At 41.7% G+C, this 19,082-nt stretch overlaps 1 protein-coding gene across 13 annotated transcripts in view; it reads right to left on the reverse strand.

The window, feature by feature from the left end:
* The window catches only part of CD44 (CD44 molecule (IN blood group)), a 71,135-nt gene that overhangs the window by 30,655 nt on the left and 21,398 nt on the right, over positions 1–19,082 (reverse strand). For all 13 annotated transcript variants that reach the window (XM_077929148.1, XM_077929149.1, XM_077929158.1 and 10 more), the window contains exons 2-4: positions 8,475–8,640; positions 2,766–2,902; positions 1,605–1,676 (exon numbers count right to left, since the gene is read on the reverse strand). In XM_077929148.1, the coding sequence (XP_077785274.1) occupies positions 1,605–1,676; positions 2,766–2,902; positions 8,475–8,640 (375 nt within the window). The remainder of the gene's footprint in view (positions 1–1,604; positions 1,677–2,765; positions 2,903–8,474; positions 8,641–19,082) is intronic.

Here is a 19,082-nt window from a genome sequence, read left to right on the forward strand (position 1 = left end):
GTGTCACACTTACATATTCCCATCAGTTCTACGAAGAGGCAACCAGTGTTTATTGTTACATCTGAATCGGGAACTCTGATTAGTTCAAACTAAACTATGGTTTTTGAAACAAGCCAGGATGATAAACTATGGTTTGATTCTGGTTTGTTTAAAAAAAACAATTTAAGTTTAGACTAACCACAGTTTATCCTTCTTAGGCTTAATGATAAACTGCAGTAAATTAAAAAGAAGCAATGGGTGTTTCCAATCTCCTCATGGACATAATACAGGAGGAGAGAGAAAGCTGGAGTGTACAAGCCTAAGGATTGTTTGCATAGTCCTAAATTGCGGTTAGCATTGTGACCAAATTGGGCTAAATGTCAAGATCCTGCCAAATGATGAGGAAAACCTTTCCACATATGCATACGTATGAGAAAACAAGTGGTTATATTCTCCTGACCACTTTTAGAATGTTTTATGTACAAAGTAGCTAGATGCACATTGTACAAGTCATCTCTTCTTCGTAAAACGTAGCCATTTTGTGGTTATCGTGCACTTAAGGCACTCTGCCCTGTGGGAACCTTTTTGTACTCTGAATTGTGGCATGCACTGTCTATGTAATGGCATTTGCTGCTAGGATAGTAAAATGTTTTCCAACGAAGTACAATACAGAAGGCCATGCACCTCCAGACTTCCCTATGGTGCTTACTTTTTGCAGGAGACTCATAAAGCCAATCGGTTAGAAGGAGTATGTAGCAAAAATCCTTTGGAGAACAATTTGCTAGGCTTGAACTATCCATGACAGATTATCATTTAAAGGATCGCAGGGGAAGAGGTGTTACACGCTCCTTCATTTTCCAGTTGTTCTGTTCGTTGTACAATAGCCAATCTAAATGTGCTTTGCTACAACTTGAAACTATTTCTTTCTAGTCTTCAGTGCTTTTGATAGACAGTTTTGATAGTTATTTAGATATATTAAAACAATTATTGTGTCTTGTGAATATTACATTCAAGAACTGTCTGCCGCCTGTAACAATCTACTTCATTGTACCGTTGACAGGATAATCAGTATGTTTGATAAACTATCCAATACAGTGACTTATTCAAGTCTGACAATGTGTTCTGGATTCAACCAAGGCAGGCAATGTGTGTTAAAATAAACGTCCATCAAGGAAGAAGATGCACAAATGCTTCTTGTAATGTACCAAAAAGAACATGGAGATTAATGCATGTGCTTCAAAGGCTCTAAGCCAAGAAATAGTCAGTGGGAGACAGGTTAGAGGGCAGAAACACCTATACACACAAAATTTTGCTGCAGGGTCTCACTTATTTAATTTGATAATAATATGGCTGATTTTTTATCACCTCTGAATGATCTTATAAGGCCTAATTCTAGCAGATAAATGGAAAACAAATAGTTTAAAAATCGGGCAGATGATTATACCATGAAGTTGTACTAGATTATACTAAATACCTATAGGAGGTTATTCTATTCTAAAATGTATACAAAACTCTATACATTTTCTGAATATGCTTTCTTATGGCACATTAAAAGTTTGCAAAGGTTTGTTTCAGAGCCTGCAAAATATAGCTCAACACAAAAATGTATGAAATTCAGCTCTTACCTATTTTGCTATCTTCATCAGGCCAAATGGAGTATAACTTTATGACGGGGTCACAAACTATGTCCCTTGATTCTACAAAGGGGAGAGCAAAATATTATCTGGTTAATTTTTGTTAGAAGCAACAAAGGAAATGAGAACTGACACTAAAGCGGTGGCTATGCAACAGGTTTCAACCATCCCATGGACAAAAGTAAGTCTTCCACACCTGTAGGTTTAGGGTCTTGAATTTGGAATTGGCACACACACTACATTCATTCATTCATTCATTCACTTGCTAAATTTATATCCCACTTTTCCTACCATAGAAGCTGACAAACAAGTAGTAAAACGTATTTAAAACAATGCCAATACAAATGCAAATTGTAATCATGCTAAGTGTGAGTTTCTGTTAAAAAATAGAAGCTGAGATGCATAATTAGAACGTAAAGCAGATAAATCCTTAAAAACCTGACAGCAGTTCCAAATTTGCATGGCCTGTAACTGTTTGTGTTTATCAGAAGCATCATCTCCTTCCTAACTGCCCCATACACTCAAGAATGTTGTAGTTAGACCTTTCCTGCTTTTTAAGCCAGCATCATGTGAAAATTTAATTTTGTGGGGAGGGACGGAGGGAGGGAGAGGACTCTCACTGTTCAGCCACATATCAGCTTCTTAGGACATATCAGCCCCATCTGGACCGCAATGCAAATGTTTATTTCTCAGGACACTGAGATCCTGCCTAAATCCACCAGACTTCATTAGCCAAATGGGATATGATGGCGACAGCTGTACACTGAAGCCTGAACCATTTATTGAGGTTTGCCACAGTCATATATTAAGCAGTGGGTAGGGTCCAATTTTAAGAGCAATTTTTGTGGAGAAGTACACCAAATGCATGAGGAGGCCTCTACATTTCTGATCTGCATACTGGGTTTTTTGTTGCCTGCTGGAAATTGCAAAAAAGTGGGGAGGGGTTGGGCCACAATATATGATGACTGGTTGAATATGTTCAACTTGGTGTGTCAGCAGTTATGCAGGCATGCCAAAAAAATCTGTTTTTAGCATATGTCTCCTGCATATTCTGCTTTGTAAGATATAACATTTATTTCAACAAACTGAGACATAGCATGTGCGGCGGCAAAATATCTCTGTTAGGAAGCATGTGAACAAACCCAAACATACCTGATGAATTGAAGCAATATGTATCATATTTGTCGGATATATTTGATGAAAGTACGTATATCCCAGTGTGGTTTGCTGCACAGAGCGCATAAGGGGTGTGTCGAGGAACTACAATTTTTTCTTCTATATAACCATATCTAGGAAAAAGAGGCATAAACATATTGATGCATCTAGATATATAACCAATGTACACAGAATTGTATACTACCACAAAGCATCTGTGAAGGAACCACATCAACCAAACTGAAGGAGCGTCTTTCCCCCCATCATTCAGCCCAGACACTGAGATCTAGCTCTGAGGATATTTTGACAGTTCCCTCACTTCGAGAAGTGAAACTACACGGAACCAGGCAGAGGGCCTTCTCCGCTAGTGGGGCCCACCCTGTGGAACGACCTCCCATCAGATGTCAAGGAAATAAACAACTATCTGATGTTTAGAAGACATCTGAAGGCAGCCCTGTATGGGGAAGTTTTTAAAGCTTGAAGCTTTACTGTGGTTTTATAATTTGTTGGAAGGCGCTCAGAGTAGCGGGGGCAACTCAGTCAGATGGGTAGCATATAAATACTACTACAACTACTGGAGACTGACTCTGATTCTGTCCACATAATTGATGTGTGTGTGTGTGTGTGTGTGTATCTTTCAAGCCATGATCCATCCTGCACTCTACTAGATATTTTAAATGAATTACAGTGGTGCCCCGCAAGACGAATGCCTCGCAAGACGAAAAACCCGCTAGACGAAAGGGTTTTCCGTTTTTGAGTTGCTTCGCAAGACGAAAACGTCTTGTGAGTCTTGCGATTTTTTTCACTCCCCCCCCCCTTTTTCTAAGCCGCTAAGCCGCTAATAGCCTTTTAGCCGCTAAGCCGCTAAGCCTTTAATAGCCGCTAAGCCGCTAAACCGCTAATAGCGCTAATCCGCTAAGCCGCTAATAGGGTTGCTTCGCAAGACGAAAAAACCGCTAGACGAAGAGACTCGTGGAACGGATTGTTTTCGTCTTGCGAGGCACCACTGTATAGAACAATTATGGCACTTAAGTACTGCAGCGGATTCAACCATTTGGGAAAATGCTTTGGAAGGTCCAAGTTAGAGTCCCAGAAACTCTGCTCTTCTAGAGACAGCAGGTGTAGCAGCAGATGGGACATATTATTGTTATTCTTAATATTGCTGTATTGAATATGTGTACACTACAATGGGTTCCAGATGTTTTGCTTTTGTTTTATTTTTTAAATAGAAATGCTCATTGTAGGAAATGGAAGGGACAATATTTGAGTAAGAGAGAACATGCAGGCATCTGACTCCGTGTACTTCTGATATCTCTTGTTTAAAATAAAAATCCCAGGTAACAGGGTTGAGAAACAGTGCTATCTGAAATTCTAGAAAGCAACTGCACACAGCTTAGACAGTACTGAGCTAGTCATAGGTAGGTAGCCATGTTGGTCTGCTGTAGTCAAAACAAAACAAAAAAATTCCTTCCAGTAGCACCTCAGGGACTAAGTAAGTTTGTTATGGGTATGAGCTTTCGTGTGCATGCACACTGTATCTGAAGAAGTGTGCATGCACACGAAAGCTCCATACCCATAACAAATTTAGTTGGTCTCTAAGGTGCTACTGAAAGTACTGAGCTAGATAGACTAAAGGCTTGATTCATTATTAGGTGGCGTCATTGATTAATTGGATGTAACAATAATATAAATTATTTGTCAGGTGTGTACTGGTCATTAGGAATGGCATTAGGACATTGGATTTGGAAAGGGAAGGAATTTTCCTGCAGCACAATTGGCAGGCCCACTGTCTTGGGGCATCTGAAGCTATTTGCTGTGTAAGCTGCTGTGTTCTGAATTCCAGATGTCACTGTGGTGGGTGGGGATAAAATATTAAAGGGTGAATGGCCCCTTATTTACACAAAGGGTTATACTAGGGAGCTACATTTGATCTCTTTCCGGTCTGTGTTCCATTAACCCAGTCTCTATATTTTCCTAACTTACCAGCAGAAGAAACTGACGGGGTTATTGCAAGAAAGGGCAGAGCACAACAGTGAAGGAGAAGCAAGGATGATGAAAAACATACCACGCTCTAAACTTTGCAAAGCTTCAATAAAATGTTGAAATGTAGCAATAATCTACACATGGAATCCTGGCTAAAATAAGTAACGTCCCCCTTGCTGTTCTGTACTGAGCATAGGGCTTTCCAGCATATATGGAACTCCATAAACTGATTCAATGAACGTTTCAGTGAAACATGTGGTTAATAAAATTATGTAACAAATGAAGGTTATTTTGCAGTACTATCCTGAGTTTCTAGTACATTTAGTACCAATTTCCTTTAAATCTTCTTTGCCAAAAAGGTTTATTAAAAGTTAATCAACATCTCTTTTAAAAATGGCTTTTGATTGGGGAGAGACAGCTAAGGACTCATCTACACTTCCGCTTACTCTCTGTATAGAAAGCACGGGTCCTAAAGGTTTTCCATTTGAAACCTGCTGAATTGTAGGCAAGCATCAATCTGCGTAAAACCCAATCAGCGTTTGATCCAGTTCAGTGGTAAAGAGTGGGTTTTCCTTGGGGGAAAGCAGAGGCACAAGCAGAAATTTGGACAGGCTCTAAGGTAGCCACTGCTGAAACTCTGGCTTGTATAGAATGCTGCTGTTCCATTTGTGCAACTATCACCCACTAGTGCAACAGATTTTCCCACCCTCCTCTGCAGTCGACTGCACAACCTCAGAGAGAGGTTGTGTAGCAGCTAGCACTGATTTTGAGGGGTGAGCAGAGACTGGAGAAGAATAAAACGTCTTATTTCATGAGTGGAATGCTGTTCATGCAGTGCTGGATACAACCCTCTGGTTCAGGATTGAGGTGCAGAAAATTATACCCCATTAATGTGATCCCTGTCAACCTGGGACTGATTTCCAAGTACATGTGTGTAGAATCAGGCTGTTAAAAGTGTTACTTCTTTTGTTCTGAGGTGTACAGTAAAGCCACTGTACTATAGCAATGGCTTTTTAATAACAGACCAACTCAAGCAGAAAGTGAAGCCCTTTTCAGATGAATGCACAGGGACACTGGCATTGTGGCACTAGTTTCCTGCAAAATATGACAGGGCTCCTCTAATGGTTTGCCTTAAAACCTGTGGAAATTCCCTGCTCCACAAAAGGTGCAGAAGCTCTGATTCCCCGCCCCCTTGACCAGTCTCTTCTTGTTTCACCCTACACCCTTTCATTATGACCTGAATTAGGATCTTCCTTAGGCACTCATTGCATTAAATATTCAGAAATCATCTCCCATAAACTAGCAAGGCTTAAGGTAATATCATGCAACAGACAGTTTCGGGAGCCTTTTCCCTTCCAGTTGTGGAACTTGAACGCAACAGTTAGGTCCCAGTTTCCTCACTGAGCCACGGTCCGGGCCTTAGAAACATGGGTAATTCTTGTCCACCACTATTTCCACTGTACTATTAAGGTCACTACATTTCAAAACATTGGCAAAACATGCTGTTGCCAATCTGTGTCCAACAACAAAATCTACCAAACCAGAACCTGTTTCTTCAGAGCCAATGCATGTCTGATGTGACAGAGTTGCCAGGGTTGTTTAGCATGGTATGTACAAAGCAACCCTGAACCATCTCATCCTCTGTAACAAGCCTAGGCACCCTACTAATCTTTTAAACCTCTTGCATAAGAAAATAAATCATAATATGGGATATTCAGCTGTCCATTATGGAAAGAATCTCTCCAATGAAATTTAGAAGGATCTTTAAGGTTCCGTCTCATCCTTACTACATGTGGCTGTGATCTAAGAGAACATGCGTTCTGTTTGAATACTTTAAAGATAGGAAAAAATATCTACTGGGTAGATAGTCTCACCACTGCCATTACTGCAAGAAGGCCCTATCTAGAATTGCAATAACCTTTCCAGAGCCCCTTGGGAAGGATGGGCTATAAATAAAAAGGAATTAGTTAAATCATTTTTGCTCCTTGGGCAGGATTCAACTAATGAGTCCTGCTAGCAGAAGTCTGCACGAGGACTTACACAACAGGGCTTTCCCCCACACCTCCCAGCTTGGGGTGGTGGGTGGGAAAAAGCCAGAACGCTGCATTAAAAAAGAAGAAGAATTTTGCCAATTGCGCCTGAAGAGACTTTTCTATACCTTCATTGACCAGTATTTTGGATAAGATGGTTCCTTCATATTTTTCTACTATAATTCTGTTTATCCCATTAATTTATATCCCATACCCTGCAAAAAGGAATAATAATGCAACTCAGGCCCTTAGGGAAAACAAGACTGTGAAGACCTTTTGCTAATGCTTCCTGGAGACTATGCAACTATTAATAACTCTGCTTGACATTTATTCCATACACAGTTAAATATTTTTGAACAATTGCACCATCAGAAACTAACTAATCTAATTACTTACCATGCTAATTAGGCTGATTACTTTCCATACCAATGAATTTGCCTTTACTCCGCGCATTTTGAAAGTACTCTTACACAAGTCCAAGCACTGTGTAGCTCACAAACCAGCAATAAAATTCACATCATAAAGATGCAAAAGCAATGCAGTTAAACCTTTTGACAGAATGGACTTAGGAGTACTTAGGTGGTTGTGTTATAGACAAGAAGGTGGTGCTTTATCAATTTGCTTTCCCTCGGTTGCATGTTCATAAAATTTAATTATTAGTAATGGTGCCACACACACGGCCTAAGCTAATTTAATATGTTAAGTTAATGAGGCATATGTTGCCCTTAGGCTGCGGTTCTGCTTCCATGTAGTTGCCCAAGGTAAGTAACAATCCCTTCCAGACAACCCAACTGCCAGATCAATGTGGAAGCTGCCCTGTGGCACGTACATCTCTGCAGGTGGGCAGGAATGTTGGTAAATATTTATTGTACTTATACGCAATGCTGATGATGATGTTTGGCACAGCAAAGTGACTAACAGGGTAATTAGCAGCAGGAGATGGGAAGTCTCGCTCAAATCTTGCCTTGGCTGGGTACTGCCTAGGTGGCCTTAAGGCAAACAAAACATTATTCTCTCTGTCTCTCCATCTGACATGGGGTAATGCTACATTAATCCCGCATCTTACGTGCATCTGACCTGTGCAATTTCAGCCATATGCAGTTGAAGGCAGGCTGATTGAAATTGCACAAGTCCCCAAGCAAGGCAGAAGAGAACTTAAAAGCTATTTTCATGCTGAGTCTGCTTGGAGTTACGGAGTGCAAAAAGAGCTCTTAAGCTCTCCACCTTGCTTGCTGGGCCACACCTGCTCGGCACGCTATGGGATGCTCAGTGAGATCTCGCAGGAGCATCCCTAGCCTTCTAGAACCATTGCACTGAGCAGGCATTGCCCCACAAGCACAGTTGAGTGCTTAAAAGCTCTTTTCATGCTGGTTAAGCCAAGTGGACCTGGTGCAAAAAAAAACTTTTAAGTGCTCCACCTGGCTTGCTGGGCAAGGCCCCCTCAGCACACCAGCTCTGAGAGTGCTGGAGATATTCTCTCTCCCCCTCACCTGCTTGCCGTGGGGCAGCTCCAAGCGTTTGACTACACACAATTTTCGCATATGCGAACCCTTGGGGCTGAATGAAAGATGTCGGATTACTGTGCTGTCCTATTTTACAGGCTTGTTCTAAGGCAGGGGGTGGGGAACCAGTGTCGCTCCAGTCGTTACTGGACTTCAATTCCCAAAAACAAACTATCCTGTAGATTTCCTACCTGCAGGTTTCAAATCCTTGGTCATAAGCTTTCTGCATCTGGTCCCATGTTGGAAGGGTGCTGTTGAGAGCTTTACAAAGCTCAATGGCCTCTTCTCTTGAAAGGCTATAACGGCGATTTTTCTCAACATGGAAAACACCTGCATATCTGCAACTTATATTCAAATCTGTGAATTAGAGAAAAACAAAGAACTGATTACACAATGATACTGGCCATTACATTTTAAATACCGTATCAGATGTTTGGCTGTTTCCAAATCTTAGTAAAAATTTTATTGGCGTTATTGAACCATTTATTTAACCAAAAGCATTTTAAGCAAACCATACAATTCTGGAAGGAGCAGAGGAGATTTTACGTTTTTGACCTTACACTCAAGACGTATCTCAGAATTTGGTGGGCAGCACTGCACAAAAGGGCCTTGGAAATGATAAGTAGTTATTTTACATTACAAATGAAGTTTTCCATGACAGGAGCATGTTGGAGTTAGTTTCCTCTTGATAATACTTTCTATATAATCTGAAACATATCTATTTACATTAGCATAAACCTTCTCTAAGGACTGGCATTGGTTCAAAATCCTTTTTTTTTTTTTTTTGCGTCAGAAAAATTTGCTGAACAGAACATGTCAAGAGGAGAGGAAATGTTCAAGGTTCGTATCTACATTCAAGTTTGAAATAAGTATTAGTTTGAAATGCAAAGGTGGGTTATGCGGATTTTGTAAGCATGGAATGCTCACTATTTAATGAAGAGAACTAGCACTTGCAAGTGCAAAGGATACATCTTCCACAAGCAGAATGGCAACTGTGCTTGGATTCCAACATGGGAGCAAGTGGGGCATTCTTACCCAACATTCTTTACGTTTATTTTTTCCCCTTTCGAAGGCAACACTGGCCTTGTCAAGCATACCAAGGAATAAATAAATGCATAAATCTCTTCACCAATTAGTAAAGTCACAATTAGTAAAGACTAGTTCATGTGCCGGTGACAGCAGCCACGAAATTAAAAGACCCCTGATTCTTGGGAGAAGGGCAATGACAGGCCTAGACAGCATCTTGAGAAGTAGAGACGTCACCTTGCCAACAAAGTTAAAGCCATGGTTTTCCCAGTAGTGATGTATGGAAGTGAGAGCTGGACCATAAAGAAGGCTGATCGCCGAAGAATTGATGCTTTTGAATTATGGTGCTGGAGAAGACTCTTGAGAGTCCCATGGACTGCAAGAAGATCAAACGCATCCATTCTTAAGGAAATCAGCCCTGAGTGCTCACTGGAAGGACAGATTGTGAAGCTGAGGCTCCAGTACTTTGGCCACCTCATGAGAAGAGAAGACTCCCTGGAGAAGACACTGATGCTGGGAAAGATGGAGGGCACAAGGAGAAGGGGGCGACAGAGGACGAGATTGTTGGATAGTGTTTTCGAGGTTACCAGCATGAGTATGACCAAACTGCGGGAAGTAGTGGAGGACAGAGGTGCCTGGCGTGCTCTGGTCCATGGGGTCACGAAGAGTCGGACACGACTAAACGACTAAACAACAACAAAGTTCATGTGCCAAATTTGCAGTTGTCCACAACTTTTGTCAAGCATTCCTTTAACTGGAATTCTGCAAAGTGTTGCGGCCCAGTTTGCAAGTGGCATAAACCAGTCATAGTATGAGGGAGAGGAACTCAGATTCACACACACACACACACACACACACACACACACACACACACTTTCCCTCTCCCTCTCTCTGGAAGGTTTTTTAAAATCATGGCTTAATTCCTGACTACATTCTCAGTATTAATACTACAGCCCTTCTCCAATAATTTGGCTTTACATCAAATAAACCATTGTGTCAGAAAACATCGTGCAATCAAACAGGGACGCGGACTTATAAAAAATATTGGGGGGGGCCCGGGAAAGCTCATGAATAATAAATAAGCTCATGAATATGCAAATAAAGTGGCGCCGCCTCCTCGTGAGCGAATAGGGGAGAGCGTGCTGCGCCTATTAATCAGCTCCAAAGGAAATTGCGTGGAGCTTTTGCTCGGGAGGGAGGGCAGGAGGCATGCAGCCCGCCCCTCCCTGTGCATTTTGGGCTGGGAGAGGGGCGGCGATGGCGCTCTGCTGGAGGGGCGCCGGAGATTATTGGGGGGGCAGAGCCCCCCCAAACGAATTTTTGAGGGGGCTCGGGCCCCCTCAAGCCCCATGGAGTCGGCGCCTATGCAATCAAACATACAGGAGGTAAATGGTGTCCTTCTAAGGCCCTTAGCACCATCCTAAATATTCTCCTTCCCTAATAAGAAAGACAGACTATAGCAGAGGTTGTCGTTGTTTAGTCATTTAGTCGTGTCCGACTCTTCGTGACCCCATGGACTGCCAGGCACTCCTATCTTCCACTGCCTCCCGCAGTTTGATCAAACTCATGCTGGTACCTTCGAGAACACTGTCCAACCATCTCGTCCTCTGTCATCCCCTTCTCCTTGTGCTCTCCATCTTGCGTGCTTTCCCAACATCAGGGTCTTTTCCAGGGAGTCTTCTCATGAGGTGGCCAAAGTATTGGAGTCTCAGCTTCATGATCTGTCCTTCCAGTGAGCACTCAAGGCTGATTTCCTTAAGAATGGATAGGTTTGATCTTCTTGCAGTCCATGGGACTCTCAAGAGTCTCCTCCAGCACCATAATTCAAAAGCATCAATTCTTTGGGGATCAGCCTTCTTGATGGTCCAGCTCTCACTTCCATACATCACTACTGGGAAAACCATGGCTTTAACTATACAGACCTTTGTTGGCAAGGTGATGTCTCTGCTTTAGCAGAGGTAGGGAGCGGGTAATGCTTCTCACAGCATGGAAATATCACCTGCTAATGTCTGCAGAGAAAGCTGCTGTTAAGGAGATAAGAGTAGGAGCCAGTGGCAATCCTAAAGGAAGTCCTCTCAATTGTGATCTGAGAGAAGTGCCCTTAAGTGGTGTCCGTTGCTGATCCATTAAGCATGATAGACTTGTGTTGCCTAAGTCTTCCATCCCATTTGCAATGCAATCAGAAATTGGGCCCCAGCTTTTTTCTTCTCCCTTTGTCCTTCATAGCTGGCAGGCACAGGCATGGCAATGTTGTTTTCCTGACACCATGTGATGTTCCATAGCTGGAAGCCAATATTGTTTAATAATGGCTCTTAAGAGAGGCAAAACTCGAACAAGCTGTAATTGTCCTAATCATTAATCTTGGCCAGCCCATAAGACTTTGGTGATTCAACATGAAACCATGAAATGCCCCTGAGCATGTTTCACTTTTTTTTGTTTGTTTCACATTTTAAAGAGCATGGAGATTGTTAACCCACAAGCACAAGCCTTCATAGCCAAGCCTTTGCCTGTCTTCTTTTTCTTCTATCTGCCTTGTATCCTGTAACCTCTGCAGCAGAACGCCCTGTAAGACCATTGCTAGTCAGCTGTAGGCCCCACGGCTGATAAAGAAGGGGAACTGGGCAAAGTGGTGGCAACAATCCCTTACAAAGAATGAAGCAGGGATTTTGCTGCACTTCCTACTGAGGGTCCATCTGAATTGGAAGTGAAATTTGCAATGGATTCACATTTCAGTCCTAACACAGAGCAAAAGCTTTTAGCTCTGAGGACAGTAGCAACAAAACTCCACCAGATGGTTGAAGTCAGGCCACAACTCTAGTTTTTCTCAGAAACAATTATCCCTCTGTCCTCCATGAGCCACATTCCTTGTTCTTCTCCCTCCATGATTCTGATGCCTGTTGGCAACTACTGTGGCAGGATATGACAGAAGCAAGATGGAGAATTATCAGTGATTCTGCCCTCACCTACAGAGGGAACCTGCCTTCCATTAGTTCCTTCCCTACAGAGATTTGAAAAGCCCCACTCCTGGCAGAACCAGTAAAACAATTGGGTCTTTGTTTCCACCTGACCCGCTTCCAACCACATCTCCAATGGCTTGAAATTGCAAGCTGAATAGGAAAAATGGCTGCTGGGGAGATTGTTAAGCAACCCTATATGCTACTACATAGAACCCTAAATGCTACTACAATAAGCTTCCCAATGGCCACTATTTTTCTTTTTTTATATACATTTTTATTGATTTTTTAAACATATCAGTTCCAACAGTCGTACAACATGTCTTCTCATCTTATACAATATTTTAGACTTCTGTCAACACCTCTGATGATTTTCCGTTCTTTGTCACTTGGCCACTATTTTTCTTCAGGAAAAGCTGCAGTTTAGGCTGAAGTATACACATTTGAATCCTTTCCAAGCGACTATCTCTCTTTCAGAGAGATTTCTGTGCCTTGTTTTAAAGACACTTCCCATATGATGATACTCTGGATATCACCTTCCATGTGGGAAAATGGCATCTAGTTTGCATAAAGCATGTTTAAGGCCTCCTTTTCATCATGGGTAAGGGACAATGGCCCAAAACCACAACTGTGTGGCTATTCAGTGCATGCAGACGTGGGGGAACAGATACAGTACACTCAACTTTCCCACAAAGAAGTGATATTTGTTTAGGAAATTGCCATGTGGCTTTCAGAAACCAAGGGCTCAAATATAAGAGCCAAAGAGTCTTTTTCATCCCTGCTAACATAACCACACAGAGCTAATCATTCACAACAGCCTGGCTTTGCATCCGTTACTTGAAATAAGTATATGCAAACATTGCTCCTCTATGACGAATGTTGAATGTGCATAATAATGAGGGTTATTTTCCCCTCTGTGTTTTCTTTCCTTTTTAAGTACAGAACCAGCAGGTTTCACACTCAGACAGGCTACCATTTTATATTTTAAAACTTGGTGCACCATGTAATTAAGAGATGTGTAGGCACATCAAAGTGACTGCAGCAGCAAAGTATTTGCAGAAATATTGCTTTGCTTCACGGAAAAAAAGGCAAAGAGAACTAGTATTTAAGCATGCAAAACTGCAGATGGTTGCCATGGGGACCAGGAAGTGCTCATCTAACTTTGGGATTTTCGTTTCTGGTTTCTGCGGTTCAGAGCAGAATGTTTGAGACATGGGCAGGATGTGAGAAGTGGAGCCTGTAAGCTCCAATAATATTAGGGTTTTGATGGCGCAAAGCATCGTTCTTCTATATGTTTGCCCTGAATTCAGATTTAAGCTGTTGTGCTGTGTTATTTGTCCCTGAATATGAGCACCAATAGGCATTTTATGGATTAGTATCTCATAAAGCTTCTGTACAGCCAAGCATGAGCTAAATTATCTTTTCAGTCTGTTGAATTCTGAGGTGGGGAACATGTAGCCCTCCCAGGTGCTGTTGAGACTCCCATGAACCTCAGCCAGTATGACAAATAATCAAAGAAGATATGGTTGGAGACCAATAACATCCACCTCTGTTCTAAACCATTTGCATTTTGTTATGCTGCTTTCTGAATCTTTATATATCTGGAAACGGAACCAGGTTAAAATGGAGTTCCACAGGTTGTTTCCTTATCAGACAGCGTGGCTAAATTCCCGTTGCAGTTCCTATGTCAAATTACAACATGCCCACTAGACGCATCTCCCACAAACTGTCTAATCGTATTGTTACATGTGCTCCACCTCTCTGAATTGTGCTAAGTTTGACTGGTTTTTATTTCCTTTCAGAGCTTTGGTGGAGGCGCAGCTTATATACCACAAACAGCAAAATCTATTGCCCTTTGTCGGTTCTGCAGAAACAGGCAATCCCCAAAAGGGTGCTTTCCAGAGTTCAAGGCTGGTCTTCTCTCTCTGCCCCACTCAAAACTGCAATTTGTGTTTCTGTTTCAGGGAGAGTGGGGGAGAAAGACATGTTTTCTGCTAAAACTGGCTCTCACATTTCAGAGAGGTATCTATTTCCTAGCCATTTTAGGCCATTTACCAGTAACGTCTTTAACAATAGATGTGCCTGGCAACTTGGAACATTTATAGTCATTCTGGCCTCTCCTTAACCTTCCTGTCCCAAACTTCAGGCTCCTTGAAAGTATTTATCACACCCACACAACTTCTTTTCAAACACACCTTGTTCACGGACCTTAGTTTGGTCGCTCATATTTGTATGTGCAGTATGTATGTGTTAAATCAGATTCATTACAATAATTGTGTCTTCATCATTACCATTTATTTGGGCTACAGATAAAACCAAGCTGCAGTGTGAAGCTTTGAAAAACCCAATGGCTTTTTGATGAATTATGTCTGATTTCACAGCACATAAATACAAGGAAAATATGCATTGAGTAGTATGAAATTCATCTCAGATCCAACTTTGATTAATGTTTACATTTTCCTCTAATCTGGTTTCTGTTTCCTGACTCAAATATGCCAGATGGTTTAATATAATCACTATCAGGAGAAAAGTCATTGGGTGCAACACAAAGGAAGTTTACCAATCCCAAATTTCATTGAAATAAAATTACAGTGGTACCTCGCAAGACGAATGCCTCGCAAGACAAAAAACTCGCTAGATGAAAGGTTTTTCCATTTTCGATTTGCCTCGCAAGACGAATTTCCCCTATGGGCTTGCTTCGCAAGACGAAAACGTCTCGCGACTTTGTTTTCTTTGTCTAAAAACAAAGACATGTTTTGTTTATAAAGTTAATTTATTTTCCCTTCAATTTTTGAACTGCTCTTTACAGTATGTGTGACTTTAAAGAGCAGTTAATAAACTGTTGTTGTACCAAATTTGGCTTTGTTTGGACTTTTTTTGACCATAGGAACGCATTAATTGATTTTCAATGCATTCCTATGGGATTTCGTGCTTCGCAAGACGAAAAATTCGCCAGACGACAAAAATTGCGGAACGAATTAATTTCGTCTTGCGGGACACCACTGTATTGTGCTTTAAAGTGGGTGAAACTGCATGCTTTAGTTCCAGTGACTACAGTAGCCAGGCCTACACAACCTAGTAAAAAATTTCTTTCTGGCATTCTTAATATATGAACAACCGGGACCATTCCGCCCCGCCCCCCCCTGCGTGCTTCTTTTTTTTTACAATGCATTGGCAAAAGGAAGGTCACATCTTTTTAATTTATTTACACCCCACTGTTGAAAGACATCAAAATAGAAATTCAGCATTATACACAACACTGAGCAATACCATTCCAGGTCTTTTACTTTCCCCCCTGGTTCTCAATAAAACACTCTAAACACAAAGCAGGAGTGCTCTTTACAATGCAAGCTGAGCTTCACAACTACTTCTGGCAATGCTTAGCAATTAAAACAAACGTCCCATGGTGACTAAAGAATAACTACAGTGGTGCCTCGCAAGACAAAATTAATTCGTTCTGCGAGTTTTGTCGTCTTGCGATTTTTTTCGTCTTGCAAAGCACAGTGTTGGGAAAGTTTTGGAAAAGCTTCAAAAATCACCAAAGTCTTTAAAAACCTCAAAAAAGGCTACCACACCGCGTTCTATGAGTTGCTCCTTGAAGTCAAGTCGCAACTGTATTAACGGTGTTAAGAAAAAGGAAACAAACTTGCAAGACGTTTCCGTCTTGCGAAGCAAGCCCATAGGGAAAATCGTCTTGCGAAGCAACTCAAAAAACAAAAAACCCTTTCGTCTAGCGAGTTTTTTGTCTTGCGAGGCATTCGTCTTGCGAGGTACCACTGTATTTCCCAATATTTCAGTTGCTCTATTGAAGCTGAACAGAGAATCGGGTTCCTATAGGTGAGCCTGTCCCCAAAGACATCATCCATGAACCAGCTTGAGACCATTGTATTACTTTATATTTTACTTTTGGAAAATATATTTTGTTTTCAAACATATTGTTTGTTTCAAGAGGGTGACAGCATCTCTTTACCAAAAAAGGTTGGCTAGTGTGGTATTTAAAACTTAAGATAATAAGATACCATAGAGAGATTTCACAAATGTCACAGACATATGAATTGGCAAGCGTATTTAGGATTAGATGTTCCACTGGATAATGGCTACAGACAACTATGAGTAATAAAGTAGTACCACAGACAGGATGATTGGTGACATGGAGATACGTCTGAGTAAAATTCCACAGGGTGTTGCATGGGGTGCAGTCTTCCCATTTAGCTTCTTAGCTTGATGAGAAAGTCACCTCAAGCGACTAGCATTTCTTGAGTATATCTGCTTTGTTTGTCGCCCATTGTGGTTTGTTTAAGTTGAGCATGATTATTCCATCTACATGGGGGATGATTTATTATCCGTGGACAATAAGCACGAGTGGTATAAGCCATGGCATTTAAATATTAAAGCATTAATATCCACATTTTGCCCCATGCCTAGACCAATGCTGAAGTATATGCTGAAGTGTCTCCAAAAAAAATTACACATCGCTTGGGAAGACAGACGAAGTAATGCCAGTGTACTGGAAGAAGCAAAGATCCCCAGTGTTGAAGCAATGATTCTTCAACATCAACTTTGTTGGACTGGTCATGTTGTTCAGATGCCTGATTATCGTCTTCCAAAGCAACTACTCTATTCCGAACTTAAAAATGGAAAGCATAATGCTGGTGGTCAACAAAAGAGGTTTAAAGTATCTCTCAAAGCAAATCTTTAAAAATGAAGTATAAACACTGGTAACTGGGAAACACGGGGCCTGCGAGCGCTCCAATTGGAGAACAGCCTTTACCAAAGATGTCATGGGCTTTGAAGACGCGCAAACTCAGGATGAAAGGGAGAAACATGCTAAGAGGAAGGCACATTTGGCAAACCCTCACCGTGATCAACTCCCACCCAGAAACCTATGTCCCCACTGTGGAAGGACGTGTGGATCCAGAATTGGCCTCCACAGTCATTTATGGAGTCACTGTTAAGACCAAGTTTATGGAAGACAATCTTACTTTGGTATGAGTGATCGCCAAAGAAGAAGATATCAGCGAAGACTTCAACAGCAGACTTAGGCTAAGAGAGACTGATTTGCTGAAGGGCACCAGTAAGCTCTACTTCCTGTAAGCAACGTCCAATTCTTTGTCCACTAGCAATTTCAAAGAGAATGGCGTCATGAATCAAACCACAGAGTGATGTATGTGCCAGCACAGTGTAGCGGTTAGAGTGGCAATATATGCTCAAAGACAAATCACCACTAGGCCATGAAACTCACTGTATGACACTGGGTCACACACTTGTGACTCAGGCTAACCTAAAGAATGGAGAAACTACATGTGCTAGCCTTGACCAACATGGTACCAACTCTCACCAGTAACATCCAGTAACCCTTGCAGACTTGAGTTTATGGAGTTGTACTCTAAAACATCTATAGCAAGTTAGCAAAAGCTGATGTATGCCACCTTGATGGCAATGACAATTTATTAGATTTGTACACTGCCCTTCATCCAAAGATCACAGGGCAGGTCACAACAGAAAAATACAAAATGAGAACTCAAAATACACAAAACAAAAATGAACTAATAACTCCTCTCCCACAAAAAGTATCTAAAAGCTCATAGAAAATCAGCATTATTTCCATAAAAATCAAACACTGATGGACCCCACACTGAAGAGTCCACGGGGCCAAAGAGCACTCCCCAAACATCACCCTCTGGAAACGACCATCCAAGTAGGACCAGAACCACCGCAAAGTGATGCCACCCACTGTCAGGGACTGGGCAGCAGGAATGGTGGAGACAGCCTCCCCAACCTAACCCTTCCAGGGAAGAGGAAGACAGTATAGATTCACAACAGTGGTTTGAGGGAGGTCACGGCTCAGAGGCAGGTGAGGGGATTGATACAAGTGATTTTATCCTCAAAATGCTTTGCAAACAAGTCGCAGAGAGCTTGTGTCCTCGCCCAAAGCTCTGGAGAATACCAGGGAGCCAAGCAGGCTACACAAAGCAGGAGAGGGCGCTCAGGGGCGATCGTGTCAACGACCCAATCCATTTTCTTGGGAAAGGAAGCTCTTGCCACAACATATGGAGACATAGTTGCTGAGCCCTGGGAACATGGAATGAGCAATGGAAAAAACCTTACAAAAATGGCATCAAAACTGCTGATCATGCTATGTTGGTTCCTCAAAGCTTCATACTTCTAAAAAGTGCTACTTAGCTGTATCTACCACAGAACATTCTGTGCACTGCAAAGTATTCTGGGGCATGTTTAATTTGTTTTCTGATTGCTGGTGAGGCTTGAGCCTGTGCCTGAGAATGTACCAAATTCCCAGCAGTTGGGTAACAATAAGATGGCCAACTTGCCTTTCAGAAAAACTTGTCTGCCTGCCATTACTTGCCACTGAGGTGTCACCAATAAAAAACATTTGTGGATTTTTGGACATGTCTCCAACACCATTTTAAAGTTTTGTTGTTTTTGTTCTTACTTTTTTTTAGGGAACCCTTTTGATATCAGTTTGTCAGCAATGGAACCCCATGTGCATTCTGGAATGCTAGTGACAATATTCTAGGAGGGTGAGCACCATACCTCCTAGCTGCTATGCTCAGCAGAAATGGGCCAGCAATCTATTCAAGTGCAACTTGTGAACCCTGACTGACCTTTTCAATAAGGAACCAGGTAAGTTTCTGATGAAATCCAGAGTCTCCCAAGCAGTTTCCAAGCAAGTTATTTATATCATAGTTAGCACTTTGTAGTGCAGAAAAAGTGAGTCATATTTAATTCTGAAAGTAAGATCAGCCATCCTATGAAGGCCTTAGATTTTATCCTTTCTACTTTGTCATCCTATATTTCCTC

The sequence above is a fragment of the Podarcis muralis genome, chromosome 1, assembly GCF_964188315.1.
Source record: "Podarcis muralis chromosome 1, rPodMur119.hap1.1, whole genome shotgun sequence".
Lineage (NCBI taxonomy): Eukaryota > Metazoa > Chordata > Lepidosauria > Squamata > Lacertidae > Podarcis > Podarcis muralis.